Below are 16,089 nucleotides of genomic sequence, written 5' to 3'. Positions count from 1 at the left end.
TATTCTACTCTGCCTCTCTATCTCTCTATTCTCTCCATTCTCCCCTCTGTCTCTGTAGTATAACATAACAGGTCTGGACTGGAGTCAGCTGAGTAAGAAGGAGTGTGTGAAGTATGGCGGCGCCCTGTTGGGAAACACCTGTAAGTACGTCCCTGACCTGGCCCTCATGTCCTTCATCCTGTTCTTCGGGACCTACTCCATGACCGTCTCACTCAAGAAGTTCAAGACCAGCCGCTACTTCCCAACCAAGGTGAGACACAGAGGGACATAGAACATGAGACATGGGATGCAGGGGACAAAGGACATGGGGGACATAGGGGACAGAGGACACAGGGGACATGGAGGCACACAGGGGACAGAGGACACATGGGAACAGAGGACACGGGGGGCATATGGGACAGAGGACACAGGGGACATGGGGGCACACAGGGGACAGAGGACACATGGGGACAGAGGACACGGGGGGCATATGGGACAGAGGACACAGGGGGACATAGGGGACAGAGCACACAGGGGGACATAGGGGACAGGGGACACATATGGGACAGAGGACACAGGGGGACATAGGAGACATGGGACTTGGGGAAACGAGGACAAAGGGGACAGAGGACACAGGGGGACCTTTATGTTTTTTGAGTAATGGGTCAGTAGTTTAAACTTAACTTCTTCCCTTTTCTTGGCTGCCAACTCCCCCTTTCTTGTCTGTCTGTGTGTGTGGGCGGGCCTAGCTGAGGAAGCTGATCAGTGATTTCTCCATCTTCATGTCAATCATGACGTTTGTGGGTCTGGATATGCTTGTAGGGCTGGACACACCCAAACTAATCGTACCCACAGAGTTTAAGGTATTTCTAACCATTAACCCAATATGTGTGTGTGTGTGATTCACAGATACATGCATTCTGTAATTCAATCTCTGTTTGTAGGTGTATGTGTGTGAGTTGCATGTGTCTTTTTGTCAGATTTAGTGACGTATGTCGTTTTGATTTGACTGTGTAAACTGCATGGTTGATGTGCATGTGTTTAGCACCACACAGGGCTCAACCGTGTCTCATTGTGGCTCAAATCAAATTCCATTTTAATTGGCACATGCTTCGTAAACAACAGGTGTAGACTGACAGTAAAATGCTTACTTACGGGTCCTTTTACAACAATTAAAGATAAAGATATATTTTTTTAAATATAAATAGTTGTACAAGGAATACATTGTGAACAGCTAATAACAATAATAAGTCAAAATAAGATGGCAGAGAACTCGGCCCCAGTGATGCAGCTGTACAACTTTGTGAGGATCTTGGGGCCCATGACAAATATTTTCAGCCTCCTGAGGGGGAAGAGGCGCTGCCATGGCCTCTTCACATCTGTGTGTGTGTGTGTGTGTGTGTGTGTGTGTGTGTGTGTGTGTGTGGCCCATTTTAATTCCTTAGTGATGTGGACACCAAGGATCTTGAAGCTCTCGGCCCGCTCTACTACAGCCCCATCGATCTGGATGGGGGCGGGCTCGGCCCTCCGTTTCCTGTAGTCCATGATCAGCTCCTTTGTCATGCTGACATTGAGGGAGAGGTTGTTGTCCCTACAGGCTGCCTCATCGTCGTCGGTGATCAGTTCTACCACCGTCGTGTCAACAAACGGTGCTGAAATCATGCACAGCCACATAGTCGAGGGTGAACAGGGAGTACAGGAGCGGACTAAGCACACACCCCTGAGGGACCCCCGTGTTGATGGTCAGTGTCGTGGATGTGTTGGGGGTGGCCCATCAGGAAGTCCAGGACACAGTTGCATACATTTACATTTAAGTCATTTAGCAGATGCTCTTATCCAGAGCGACTTACAAATTGGTGCATTCACCTTATAATATCCAGTGGAACAACCACTTTACAATAGTGCATCTAAATATTTTACGGGGGGGTTAGAAGGATTACTTTATCCTATCCCAGGTATTCCTTAAAGAGGTGGGGTTTCAGGTGTCTCCGGAAGGTGGTGATTGACTCCGCTGTCCTGGCGTCGTGAGGGAGCTTGTTCCACCATTGGGGTGCCAGAGCAGCGAACAGTTTTGACTGGGCTGAGCGGGAACTGTGCTTCCTCAGAGGTAGGGAGGCGAGCAGGCCAGAGGTGGATGAACGCAGTGCCCTTGTTTGGGTGTAGGGCCTGATCAGAGCCTGAAGGTACGGAGGTGCCGTTCCCCTCACAGCTCCGTAGGCAAGCACCATGGTCGTGTAGCGGATGCGAGCTTCGACTGGAAGCCAGTGGAGAGAGCGGAGGAGCGGGGTGACGTGAGAGAACTTGGGAAGGTTGAACACCAGACGGGCTGCGGCGTTCTGGATGAGTTGTAGGGGTTTAATGGCACAGGCAGGGAGCCCAGCCAACAACGAGTTGCAGTAATCCAGACGGGAGATGACAAGTGCCTGGATTAGGACCTGCGCCGCTTCCTGTGTGAGGCAGGGTCGTACTCTGCGAATGTTGTAGAGCATGAACCTACCGGATCGGGTCACCGCCTTGATGTTAGTGGAGAACGACAGGGTGTTGTCCAGGGTCACGCCGAGGCTCTTAGCACTCTGGGAGGAGGACACAAGGGAGTTGTCAACCGTGATGGCGAGATCATGGAACGGGCAGTCCTTCCCCGGGAGGAAGAGCAGCTCCGTCTTGCCGAGGTTCAGCTTGAGGTGGTGATCCGTCATCCACACTGATATGTCTGCCAGACATGCAGAGATGCGATTCGCCACCTGGTTGTCAGAAGGGGGAAAGGAGAAGATTAATTGTGTGTCATCTGCATAGCAATGATATGAGAGACCATGTGAGGATATGACAGAGCCAAGTGACTTGGTGTATAGCGAGAATAGGAGTGGGCCTAGAACAGAGCCCTGGGGGACACCAGTGGTGAGAGCACGTGGTGCGGAGACAGATTCTCGCCACGCCACCTGGTAGGAGCGACCTGTCAGGTAGGACGCAATCCAAGCGTGGGCCGCGCCGGAGATGCCCAGCTCGGAGAGGGTGGAGAGGAGGATCTGATGGTTCACGGTATCAAAGGCAGCAGATAGGTCTAGAAGGATGAGAGCAGAGGAGAGAGAGTTAGCTTTAGCAGTGCGGAGAGCCTCCGTGACACAGAGAAGAGCAGTCTCAGTTGAATGCCCAGTCTTGAAACCTGACTGATTAGGATCAAGAAGGTCATTCTGAGAGAGATAGCAAGAGAGCTGGCCAAGGACGGCACGTTCAAGAGTTTTGGAGAGAAAGGAGAGAAGGGATACTGGTCTGTAGTTGTTGACATCGGAGGGATCGAGTGTAGGTTTTTTCAGAAGGGGTGCAACTCTCGCTCTCTTGAAGACGGAAGGGACGTAGCCAGCGGTCAAGGATGAGTTGATGAGCGAGATGAGGTAGGGGAGAAGGTCTCCGGAAATGGTCTGGAGAAGAGAGGAGGGGATAGGGTCAAGTGGGCAGGTTGTTGGGCGGCCGGCCGTCACAAGACGCGAGATTTCATCTGGAGAGAGAGGGGAGAAAGAGGTCAAAGCACAGGGTAGGGCAGGGTGAGCAGGACCAGCGGTGTCGTTTGACTTAGCAAACGAGGATCGGATGTCGTCAACCTTCTTTTCAAAATGGTTGACGAAGTCATCCGCAGAGAGGGAGGAGGGGGGGGGAGGGGGAGGAGGATTCAGGAGGGAGGAGAAGGTAGCAAAGAGCTTCCTAGGGTTAGAGGCAGTTTAGAGTGGTAGAAAGTGGCTTTAGCAGCAGAGACAGAGGAGGAAAATGTAGAGAGGAGGGAGTGAAAGGATGCCAGGTCCGCAGGGAGGCGAGTTTTCCTCCATTTCCGCTCGGCTGCCCGGAGCCCTGTTCTGTGAGCTCGCAGTGAGTCGTCGAGCCACGGAGCAGGAGGGGAGGACCGAGCCGGCCTGGAGGATAGGGGACAGAGGAAATCAAAGGATGCAGAGAGGGAGGAGAGGAGGGTTGAGGAGGCAGAATCAGGAGATAGGTTGGAGAAGGTTTGAGCAGAGGGAAGAGATGATAGGATGGAAGAGGAGAGAGTAGCGGGAGAGAGAGAGCGAAGGTTGGGACGGCGCAATACCATCCGAGTAGGGGCACAGTGAGAAGTGTTGGATGAGAGCGAGAGGGAAAAGGATACAAGTTAGTGGTCGGAGACTTGGAGGGGAGTTGCAAAGAGATTAGTGGAGGAACAGCATCTAGTAAAGATGAGGTCAAGCGTATTGCCTGCCTTGTGAGTAGGGGGGGAAGGTGAGAGGGTGAGGTCGAAAGAGGAGAGGAGTGGAAAGAAGGAGGCAGAGAGGAATGAGTCAAAGGTAGACGTGGGGAGGTTAAAGTCACCCAGAACTGTGAGAGGTGAGCCATCCTCAGGAAAGGAACTTATCAAGGCGTCAAGCTCATTGATGAACTCTCCAAGGGAACCTGGAGGGCGATAAATGATAAGGATGTTAAGCTTGAAAGGGCTGGTAACTGTGACAGCATGGAATTCAAATGAGGAGATAGACAGATGGGTCAGGGGAGAAAGAGAGAATGTCCACTTGGGAGAGATGAGGATTCCAGTGCCACCACCCCGCTGGCTCGATGCTCTAGGGGTATGTCAGACGAGGAGAGAGCAGTAGGAGTAGCAGTGTTATCTGTGGTAATCCATGTTTCCGTCAGTGCCAGGAAGTCTAGGGACTGGAGGGTAGCATAGGCTGAGATGAACTCAGCCTTGTTGGCCGCAGACCGGCAGTTCCAGAGGCTGCCGGAGACCTGGAACTCCACGTGGGTCGTGCGCGCTTGGACCACCAGGTTAGAGTGGCAGCGGCCACGTGGTGTGGAGTGTTTGTATGGCTTGTGCAGAGGGGAGAGAACAGGGATAGACAGACACATAGTAGACAAGCTACAGAAGAGGCTACGCTAATGCAAAGGAGATTGGAATGACAAGTGGACTACACGTCTCGAATGTTCAGAAAGTTAAGCTTACTTTGCAAAAATCTTATTGACTAAAATGATACAGTACTGCTGGCTGGTGGAGTAGGCTAGCTAGCAGTGGCTGCGTTGTTGACTTTGAACGTGTAGCTGGCTAGGTAACCTCGATAGTTTCAGTACTACACCTTGTCATGATACAAAGCAACTTTGTAGCTAGCTAGCTAACATAACACTAATCAAGACGTTCCTTGTAATGTATTTAGTTTCTACAATGCTGCTCGTTGGTAATAGTTGGCTGGGTTAGGAAAAATGGCGTCGCGGGGGACGGAAATAGCTGGCTAGCTAACCTCGATGGCTGGCTAGCTAGCCTCGGTAATTACTAGACTACACAATTATCAAGCTATGACAAAGACAACTAAGTAGCTAGCTAGCTAACACTGCACTCGTCAAATCGTTCTGTTGTAAAGTATTAGTATCTACAGCGCTGCTAGTCGGTAACGGTTGGCTAGCTAGCAGTGGGTTAATGATGACTAGGTGTGTTGACTAAGTCTGGCGCCGCGTCGCGGCTGGCTAGCTCACCTCAATAATTACTCAAACTACACAATTATCTTAGATACAGAGACAGCAAAGACAACTATGTAGCTGGCTAACTAACACTAACACCACACTAATCAAGTCGTTACGTTGTAATGTAAAAGTTTCTACAGTGCTGCTAGTCGGTAGAAGTTGGCTAGCTAGCAGTGATGACTAGCTAGCTAGCAGCTAGCAGTGTTGACTACGTTAGGAGGACGAAGATAGCTAGCCTCGATAATTACTCAATTACTCTAAACTACACAATTATCTTTGATACAAAGACGGCTATGTAGCTAGCTAAGAAGAATTGCTCAGATCAAACAAATCAAGCCGTTGTAATTTAGTGAAGTGTAATATTACCTGTGGAGCGAAGCGTAGTGCGACTGCTCGCTCCAAACCAAACCGGAAGTCCATAGGCGTCGTTCAGTCCCAGGGTCCTGACTTTAGTGATGAGCTTGCAGGGTGAATAAAGGTTAACCTCTATGGGCTAGGTGGGACGCTTGCGTCCCACCTACGCAACAGCCAGTGTAATCCCGTGGCGCGTTATTCAAATTCCTCAAAAATGCAAAAACTTCAATTTTTCAAACATATGACTATTTTACACCATTTTAAAGACAAGACTCTCGTTAATCTAACCACACTGTCCGATTTCAAAAAGGCTTTACAACGAAAGCAAAACATTAGATTATGTCAGCAGAGTACCCAGCCAGAAATAATCAGACACCCATTTTTCAAGCTAGCATATAATGTCACATAAACCCAAACCACAGCTAAATGTAGCACTAACCTTTGATGATCTTCATCAGATGACAACCCTAGGACATTATCTTATACAGTACATGCATGTTTTGTTCAATCAAGTTCATATTTATATCAAAAACCAGCTTTTTACATTAGCATGTGACTAGCATGTGACTAGCACTCCCACCTAACACTGCCGGTGAATTTACTAAATTACTCACGATAAACGTTCACAAAAAGCATAACAATTATTTTAAGAATTATAGATAGAGAACTCCTCTATGCACTCGATATGTCCGATTTTAAAATAGCTTTTCGGTGAAAGCACATTTTGCAATATTCTCAGTAGATAGCCCGGCATCACAGGGCTAGCTATTTAGACACCCAGCAAGTTTAGCACTCACCAAAGTCAGATTTACTGTAAGAAAAATGTTATTACCTTTGCTGTCTTCGTCAGAATGCACTCCCAGGACTTCTACTTCAATAACAAATGTTGGTTTGGTCCCAAATAATCCATTGTTATATCCAAATAGCGGCGTTTTGTTAGTGCGTTCAAGACACTATCCGAAAGGGTAAATAAGGGTGACGAGCATGGCGCAATTCGTGACAAAAAAATTCTAAATATTCCATTACCGTACTTCGAAGCATGTCAACCGCTGTTTAAAATAAATTTTTATGCAATTTTTCTCATAAAAAAGCGATAATATTCCGACCGGGAATCTGCGTTTAGGTAAACAGACGAAAGAAAATAAAGCATGGGGTTGACTCGGGCACGCGCCTAAGCCCATAGTACTCTGATCGGCCACTTGCCAAACGCAATAAAGTGTTTCAGCCAGAGGCTGCCTCGATATCGTTCAGCTTTTTCCCGGGCTCTGAGAGCCTATGGGAGCTGTAGGAAGTGTCACGTTATAGCAAAGATCCTCAGTCTTCAATAAAAAGAGCCAAGATGCAACACAACTTGTCAGACAGGCCACTTCCTGCATGGAATCTTCTCAGGTTTTGGCCTGCCATATGAGTTCTGTTATACTCACAGACACCATTCAAACAGTTTTAGAAACTTTAGGGTGTTTTCTATCCAAAGCCAATAATTATATGCATATTCTAGTTACTGGGCAGGAGTAGTAACAAGATTAAATCGGGTACGTTTTTTATCCGGCCGTGTCAATACTGCCCCCTAGCCCTAACAGGTTAAATAAATATGTGTACCACTGTGTGTGTGTGTGTGTGTGTGTGTGTGTGTGTGTGTGTGTGTGTGTGTGTGTGTGTGTGTGTGTGTGTGTGTGTGTGTGTGTTGTAGCCGACGCGTCCAGACCGTGGCTGGTTGGTGATGCCGTTTGGTAAGAACCCGTGGTGGGTGTACGTGGCCAGCGCCGTCCCTGCTCTCCTGGTCACCATCCTCATCTTCATGGATCAACAGATCAGCGCTGTCATCGTCAACCGCAAAGAGAACAAACTCAAGGTACAGTATGACCGCAATTATAACACAACAGAACACAGAAACATACTTACTTACTTACTTAGGCCTGTCACTCCCCAACTCCATAGTTATGAGTCTTCTAAAAGAAATATTAACATAATGTCAATCTAAACACAACCATTCAACAAACATTCTATACCCATAAACACAACAGCAAAACAGAAAACAAACTGCAGATAAAAACTCTTGAAAGTTACCTCCCCTCCACCTTTTCTCTCCCCCTCCAACAGAAAGGTTGTGGGTACCATCTGGACCTGTTCTGGGTGGGTATTCTGATGGCAGTGTGTTCCTTCCTGGGCCTGCCCTGGTACGTGGCTGCTACTGTCATCTCCATCGCCCACATCGACTCTCTGAAGATGGAGAGTGAGTCCAGCGCCCCAGGAGAGCAACCCCAGTTCCTGGGAGTCAGGTAAGGAGAGGTTGGGGGAGGGGTTAGGGGTGTGAGTGAGTGAGTGTGTGGGAGCTTCACATTGTTGTCATGTATTGCTCACCAGGTGCCCTTAGAGAGCTCCTCAATGAGCCTGACACCTTGATAAGCTAATTTCCTGGCGATGGCTCACCGCGCTTTGTACTTGGCGACTTCAACCTTCCAACTCTTCCTTTCCCATTCCTTACCTCTTTTTACCTCACCCTTTCCCAGTTCTTTCCCACTCACAAGTCAGGCTGTTTGCCTACTAATCTCACTGCCACCCCCCTCCAGGTCTCTGATCACTACTTTGTTTCATTTTCTGTCTCCCTCTCCTCCAACCCTAGCCACTCAGCCTCTACCCAGATGCAGATGAGGTAGACTTCTAATTAATCAGAATATTGCTGGTCTGCAGTGATGTAAAGTACTTAAGTAAAAATACTTTAAAGTATTAGTTAAGTCGTTTTGGGGGGTATCTGTACTTTACTTTACTATTTATATTTTTTTTACAACTTTTACTTTTACTCCACTACATTCCTAAAGAAAAATTGGTACTTTCTACTCCATACATTTTCCCTGACACCCAAAAGTACTCGTACTCAGGACAATTGTCCAAGAGTAAATCCCTGGTCATCCCTAATGCATCTGATCTGGCGGACTCACTAAACACAAATGCTTCATTTGTAAAATATGTCTTAGTGTTGGGGTGTGCCCCTGGCTATCCATACATTTAAAAAACAATACAATTATGTCATCTGGTTTGCTTAATAAAAGGAATTTGGAATGATTTATACTTTTACTTTTGATACTTAGTATATTTTAGCAATTATATTTACTTTTACTTTACTTTTACTCAAGTATCACAATTGGATACTTTTTCCACCACTGCCCAGATGGTCATGCGCCATCGCAATCTTTGCTTTCTCTCTCACACTACTCTCTTCTCTTCTATCCTATTATCTCTCCCTTCTGCTAAATCCTTCTCCCTCCTGTCTCCTGATTCTGCCTCTTCGACCCTACTCTTCTCCCTTTCCGCCCCATATGACTTGCACTGTCCCCTTTTCCTCCCGGCCGGCTTGGCCCTCCCATCATGCTCTGAGCTTACAGAAGAGGGCTGCGGGCAGCGGAGCAAAAATGGAGGAAAACTAAACTTCCGTAGGACTTATCATCCTTTCACAATGCCAAGCGTTGGCTGGAGTGGTGTTAAGCCTGCCAACATTGGACTCTGGAGTAGTGGAACGCATTCTCTGATGTGATGAATCACGCTTCACCATCTGCCAGTCTGACGGACAAATCTGGGATTGGCAAATGCCAGGAGAACGCCACCTCCCCAAATGCATAGTGACACATAGTTTCCACTGCTCCAGAGTCCAATGGTGGTGAGCTTTACACCACTCCAGCCAACGCTTGGTATTGTGCATGGTGATCTTAGGCTTGTGTGCGGCTACTCGGCCATGGAAACCCATTTCATGAAGCTTCTGATGAACAGTTATTTTGCTGATGTTGCTTCCAGAGGCAGTTTGGAACTCGGTAGTGAGTGTTTCAACTGAGGACAGATGATTTTTACGCGCTACACGCTTCAGCACTCGGTGTTCCCGTTCTGTGACCGTGTGGCCTACCACTTCGCAGTTGAGCCATTGTTGCTCCTAGGCATTTCCACTTCAAAATAACAGCACTTACAGTTGACCGGGGCAGCTCTAGCAGGGAAGAAATTTGACGAACTGACTTGTTGGAATAGTGGCATCCTATGATGGCGCCACGTAGAAAGTCACTGAGCTCTTGAGGATGAGCCATTCTACTGCCAATGTTTGTCTATGGAGATTGCATGGCTGTATGCTCGATTGTACATACCTGTCAGCAACAGGTGTGGCTGAAATAGCTGAATCCACTCATTTGAAGGGGTGTCCACATACTTTGTATATATAGTGTATCTTAAGATGAATGCACTAACTGTAAGTCGCTCTGGATAAAAGCATCTGCTAACTGACTAAAATGTCAAATCTAAATGTGTGTGTGTCTGTGTGTCTGTGTGGTACAGGGAACAGAGGTTGACGGGTATTCTGGTGTTTGTCCTAAATGGAGTCTCCATCTTCCTGGCTCCTGTCCTGCAGGTGAGTCAGTGAGAGAATGGGCCTCCCCGTCACATGCAGTGGGTGGTGTTGTGGAGGATTGTGTTAACCGGTATATTGTGTTCCCCCAGTACATCCCCATGCCTGTTCTCTACGGTGTCTTCCTTTACATGGGAGTGGCCTCACTTGCTGGAATACAGGTACATTTCACGTGTGTGTGTGTGTGTGTGTGTGTGTGTGTGTGTGTGTGTGTGTGTGTGTGTGTGTGTGTGTGTGTGTGTGTGTTTGTGTGTGTGTGTGTGTGTGTGTGTGTGTGTGAGTGTGTGTTAACTCACCCTCCTCCTCTCTCCTTCCTAGTTCTGGGAACGTATAAAGCTGTACCTGATGCCAGCCAAGCACCAGCCAGACTTCTCCTTCCTGCGTCATGTTCCTCTGAGGAGGGTTCACTTGTTCACCCTGGTCCAGATCATCTGTCTGGCTGTCCTCTGGATCCTCAAATCTACTGTCGCTGCCATCATCTTCCCTGTCATGGTGAGAGCTGTGTGTGTGTGTGTGTGTGTGTGTGTGTGTGTGTGTGTGTGTGTGTGTGTGTGTGTGTGTGTGTGTGTGTGTGTGTGTGTGTGTGTGTGTGTGTGTGTGTGTGTGTGTGTGTGTGTGTGTGTGTGCGCGTGTGCGCGTGCGTGCGTGCGTGTGTGTGTGTTGCATCGATTGATGGGGACAACCTCTGTGTGTAGATCCTGGGTCTGATGGTGGTGCGTAAGATGATGGACCTGATGTTCTCTCAACACGACCTGGCCTGGCTGGACGACATCCTGCCGGAGAAAGACAAGAAGAAGGAGAAAGGGGGGAAGAAAAAGAAAGACAACAAAAAGACCAAAGCAGCAGAGACGGAGAGCGACGAGGAGGTAAGAGACGAGGACTAGCAGAAACACACACACACAGCGGGAGTGTGTTGTGGTGTGTAGGACTGGCTCCATCTGTTGTGTTGAGTGTGTTATCTCTGACTAATACGTTTCTCCTTTCTCTGTCCCACAGTGTTGCTGAAAAGGCACTGTATAACACTTTCTACTGTCTGTCTGTCTCGACGTCTGTCTCAATGGCTGTCTGTCTGTCTCGACGTCTGTCTGTCTGTCTCGACGTCTGTCTGTCTCGACGTCTGTCTGTCTCTACGTCTGTCTGTCTCGACGTCTGTCTGTCTCGACGTCTGTCTGTCTCGACGTCTGTCTGTCTCGACATCTGTCTGTCTGGACGTCTGTCTGTCTGTCTGTTTGTCTGTCTGTCTGTCTTGATGTCTTTCTCCTTCCAACTTTCACCTGCGTGGTTCAAACCTCTCTGTGTAGTATGTAAGCATTTAATTGCACCGTTTACTGTTTACGCTGTATCCTGTGCATATAATGAATAAACTTTGATTTGATTTTATGATTGTGACGTTTTGCTTCGATTTAAGCATGCAGATTGTGTGAGCGTGTGCGTTCATGTCCGCGTATATTTGGGGCATCATCCCTCACGCCTCTGTTTAGCCACTCCCCTGATGGTTCCTCCTGCATGCTGATTGGTCCCCCCCCCCCCCCCCCCCCTGTCACTCAGCCCAAGACTCCCCTCCCTCCTCCAGTGAAGGTACTCATGGACACCATAGACCTGCCTAAAGACCCTGACTCCTCTGTAACCCCACCCACCCAGCCCCCCGTTTCTGACTGTGAGTAAACTTCTCTTTTGAGATTGACCAAAGGAGTGAGAACTGTTGTTTGTATTACTGTGATGTCATTGTTGTGCGACAGATGGAACAGCTAGATGTATGTTATGATGTTGTGAGACACTGAAGGTTTTATTCTTTTTTTGTCTTCCTCTCCTACCTCACCTGATTCTTCCCTCTGCCATTCAACCCCTCCTATCTCTGTGTGTGTGCGCGTGCGCGTGTGTATGTGTGTGTATGCATATGTGCATGTGTTTGCTTGTGTACGTGTGTGTGTGTACAGGAGAAGAACGTTTACTCTAGTGTGAATCCTGATGACAGTGAGCTGGACCGCAGGTACTGTGTGCTCAAACTGCACGTCCCCTACAGTGACCTGATACAACCTGCCATCACACACACCGACTGAGGAGTACACTGCCAGCAGGACCACAACTACAACTACTGACGCACGCACGCACGCACGCACGCACGCACGCACGCACGCACGCACGCACGCGCGCACGCGCACGCGCACGCGCACGCGCACACGCACACACACACACACACACACACACACACACACACACACACACACACACACACACACACACACACACACACACACACACACACACACACACACACACACACACACACACACACACACACACACACACACACACACACACACACACACACTATGCTGACACATTTCACTTGAAGGCATTCAGTTGTACAACTGACTAGGTATCCCCCTTTCCCTTTCCCTTCTGTACAATTACTGACACATGCAAGGAACTATTTAGCAAAGTTCCATTCACTATTAGCATTCTTTAGCACTGTTGTCACCTAAACACTTTATACACATTGAATTTCATATAAATATATAAAAATATTCCATAAACTGTAGATATGATGTTATATTTAACATGTAAACATATGTCTATTAGATTCAGTTGGATAGTAGTTATAAGTGTGTTATGCAACACCTCTACTCTTAAACATTGTACAAATCACTGTAGTGTCTGGTAGACATACCCAGACACATGGATCACATGCCATTCTGAACCTTAAGTCAACTGTCCGAAGCTGTTGGAGCATAAATCACAGTGTGTGGACTGTCTTCTTTTCCTTCAACATATTCTCTGAGCTCCAGCACCTACTCAAAGCCACTGGATGTTGTGTGTGTAATGTTTTTCTCTGCTATACTTTGGCCCTACTGTAGATGTGTTTGTGAGGGCAGACTGTCAGTTGTTCAAATACCACAGCCCATGCACCTGAAAGCAATGCAGAAGTAGTTTTTGTGTGTTTGTTTGTTTTGATGATGTCTTCCATGTGTTATTTATTCACCGTGTGCTGTGTGGTTTGTGGCAGCAACCTCTGTTGTACTAATGTAAAGACTACTCTGAAGGCACAGTTGGCAAAGGAAGAGTTGTAATGTTATAGTAATACAATATTATTATTATTGAAAAAATATATATTTCACCCCCTTTTTCTTCCCAATTTCGTGATATCCAATTGCGATCCAATTACGATCTTGTCTCATCGCTGCAACTCCCCAACGGGCTTGGTAGAGGCGAAGGTCGAGTCATGCGTCCTCCGAAACATGACCTGCCAAACCGCGCTTCTAAACACCCGCCCGTTTAACCAGGAAGCCAGCTGCACCAATGTGTCGGAGGAAACACCGTTCAACTGACGACCGGGGTCAGCCTGCAGGCACCCGGCCCGCCATGAGGAGTCACTAGAGCGCGATGAGCCAAGTAAAGCCCCCCGGCCAAACCCTCCCCTGGGCCAATTGTGCACCGCTGTATAGGACTCCTGTTCACAGCTGGTTGTGACACAGCCTGGGATCAAACCCGAGTCTGTAGTGACGCCTCAAGCACTGCGATGCAGTGCCTTAGACCACTGTGCCACTCGGTGGGCAGTAATACAATATTATAATACAATGTTATTCTGACATCTGAGGGACGGTGGTTGTCAGGGGTTCATTGGAGACACTATTCAGACCTGATCATTTACACATTTTATATTTTGGAATTATAAGACTGCTCTGATCTACAATGGGACAGTCATCCTCTCCCTTGTCAGTCCCAGCTGGTTTTGTCAGCCACTGCTCTCTCAAGACAAGTGAATTTTGGACCCATGTGTTTGTCTGGGACAATCAATGTTTGTCTGAGAAATACGGAAATAGGTATTTGATTACCGGTACATATAGGTCATGAACCTGCTGCAGTACAGTAGGTCTAGTCTGTCTCACCTCACCCCCCTTCACCTCACCTCACCCCCTTCACCTCACCCCCTTCACCTCACCTCACCCCCTTCACCTCACACCCTTCACCTCACCTCACCCCCCTTCACCTCACACCCTTCACCTCACCTCACCCCCCTTCACCTCACACCCTTCACCTCACCTCACCCCCCTTCACCTCACCCCTCTTCACCTCACCTCACCCCCCTTCACTTCACCTCACCCCGTTTCACCTCACCTCACCCCCTTCACTTCACCTCACCTCACCCCCCTTCACTTCACATTAACCCCTGCCCTCTGAATGGCTGCTACCTGACCTCTAAGACTCAACAAGACCAGTACCAATACAAAAACTCACACTCTCATCCCTATGATGTAGGCAGCGAAACCTTGCTGTAGGTTGACAGCACACAGACACACAGATACATATAACCAGTTGCGCAATCCTCAAAACTATACAAGAGTACAGTTTCTCTCGAGTTTATATTAATAAGAATGACCTTTTAACCCGAGGTACCTGTCAGTTATTATAAGAAGACAGACAAAGTATAACTTTTATATATTCAGTACCCCTGCCCATTACACCAATTTAGTACATCAACAAAAAAGAAACAACAAAAAATATATGAATTACTTGATTGCAAATGTATCTGTACAATTATAAAAAATGAATTAAAAATATAGAAATATAGAAACGTGAGCGTTGTGATAATAATGGTTTAAAAATGACTGATGTATTGTTTATTGCATTTATTAGGTATTTTGTTTTCAGTGCATTCACCTTTATGAATATATGTGTATAAATGACTGTTGGATAAAGTGAGATACTAATATCAGAGTGTATTTACTTTGGATTGTAAAGATAAGATTTACAAATGCATGTTAATAAAATAGTATTAAAAACCTTGTAGTCTAAGGTTTGTGTGAAATCTTTTACCCTGGAGCATTTATCCTTTAACATGTAAACAACCTAACTTCATGTACTTCAGGAAAAAATAACAACCTTTTAACTGGCATACAAGAAAAGATCATACAAATTCTTTAAAAAGTTGAATCCTGGACTTCCTGACAGGCCGACCCCAGGTGGTGACCCCAGGTGGTGACCACAGGTGGTGACCACAGGTGGTGACCATAGGTGGTGACCCCAGGTGGTGAGGGTAGGCAACATCATCTCCACCGGGCTGTCCCTTAACACTGGGGCCCCACAGGGGTGTGTGCTTAGTCCCCTCCTGTACTTCCTGTTCACCCACGACTGTGTGGCCACAAACGACTCCAACAGCCTTATCAAGTTCGCTGACGACAAGACGGGGGTAGGCCTGATCACCGGCGGTGATGAGTCAGCCTACAGGGGGGAGGTCAGTGACCTGGCAGTGAGGTGCCGGAGCAACAACCTCTCCCTCAATGTCAAGGAGGTGATGGTGGACTACAGGAATTGGGGAGGGCGAGCACGCCCCCATCCACAATGACAGGGCGACAGTGGAGCAGATAAACAGCTTCAAGTTCCTCGGTGTCCAAATAGCTAAAGACTTAAAATGGTCCAAACACACACGCTCAGTCGTGAAGAAGGCGCGACAGTGCTTTGGCATGGGCTCTTAAATCCTGAAAAGGTTATATTGCTGTACCATTGACAGCATATTGATTGGCTGCATCACTGCTTGGTTTGCCAATAGCACCGCCCTTGATAGCATGGCACTACAGATGGTTGTGTGTACAGCCCAGTACATTACTGGGGCCGAGCTCCCTGCCATCCAAGACCTCTATATCAGACAGTGTAAAAAGAAGGCCTGAAAAATCGTCAAACACCCCAACCACTCAAGCCATAGACTATTTTCTCTGCTGCCGCATGACAAGAGAAGTATGACACCAACAGGCTCTTGAACAGCTTCTATCCCCAAGCAATACAACTGATATATAGATAACAAAATAGCTACACGGACCGAGTTGTATCTTGTATCTTTATGGACCTTTTATTTCAGTACTTGCACTGTCTCTATACACACTCACAGGGCCCTATTCACTCCA

The 16,089-nt window shown here is 47.6% G+C and overlaps 1 protein-coding gene across 1 annotated transcript in view; it reads left to right on the top strand.

Annotated features, from left to right (window-relative positions):
• The window catches only part of LOC106568526 (electrogenic sodium bicarbonate cotransporter 4), a 58,966-nt gene extending 43,956 nt beyond the window's left edge, over positions 1 to 15,010 (top strand). Inside the window, exons 17-25 of the mRNA XM_082974594.1 lie at positions 59 to 250; positions 729 to 842; positions 7,493 to 7,654; positions 7,903 to 8,081; positions 10,117 to 10,189; positions 10,279 to 10,347; positions 10,505 to 10,678; positions 10,882 to 11,052; positions 12,124 to 15,010. Coding sequence (XP_082830720.1) covers positions 59 to 250; positions 729 to 842; positions 7,493 to 7,654; positions 7,903 to 8,081; positions 10,117 to 10,189; positions 10,279 to 10,347; positions 10,505 to 10,678; positions 10,882 to 11,052; positions 12,124 to 12,246 — 1,257 coding nt within the window. The 3' untranslated portion in view covers positions 12,247 to 15,010. The remainder of the gene's footprint in view (positions 1 to 58; positions 251 to 728; positions 843 to 7,492; positions 7,655 to 7,902; positions 8,082 to 10,116; positions 10,190 to 10,278; positions 10,348 to 10,504; positions 10,679 to 10,881; positions 11,053 to 12,123) is intronic.
• Positions 15,011 to 16,089: the final 1,079 nt, after the last annotated feature.

This window comes from Salmo salar, chromosome 01 (assembly GCF_965601325.2).
Source record: "Salmo salar chromosome 01, fSalSal1, whole genome shotgun sequence".
Classification (NCBI taxonomy): Eukaryota; Metazoa; Chordata; class Actinopteri; order Salmoniformes; family Salmonidae; genus Salmo; species Salmo salar.
The sequence above is the reverse complement of the archived record's forward strand: the minus strand, read 5'-3'. Positions and strand labels throughout refer to the sequence as shown.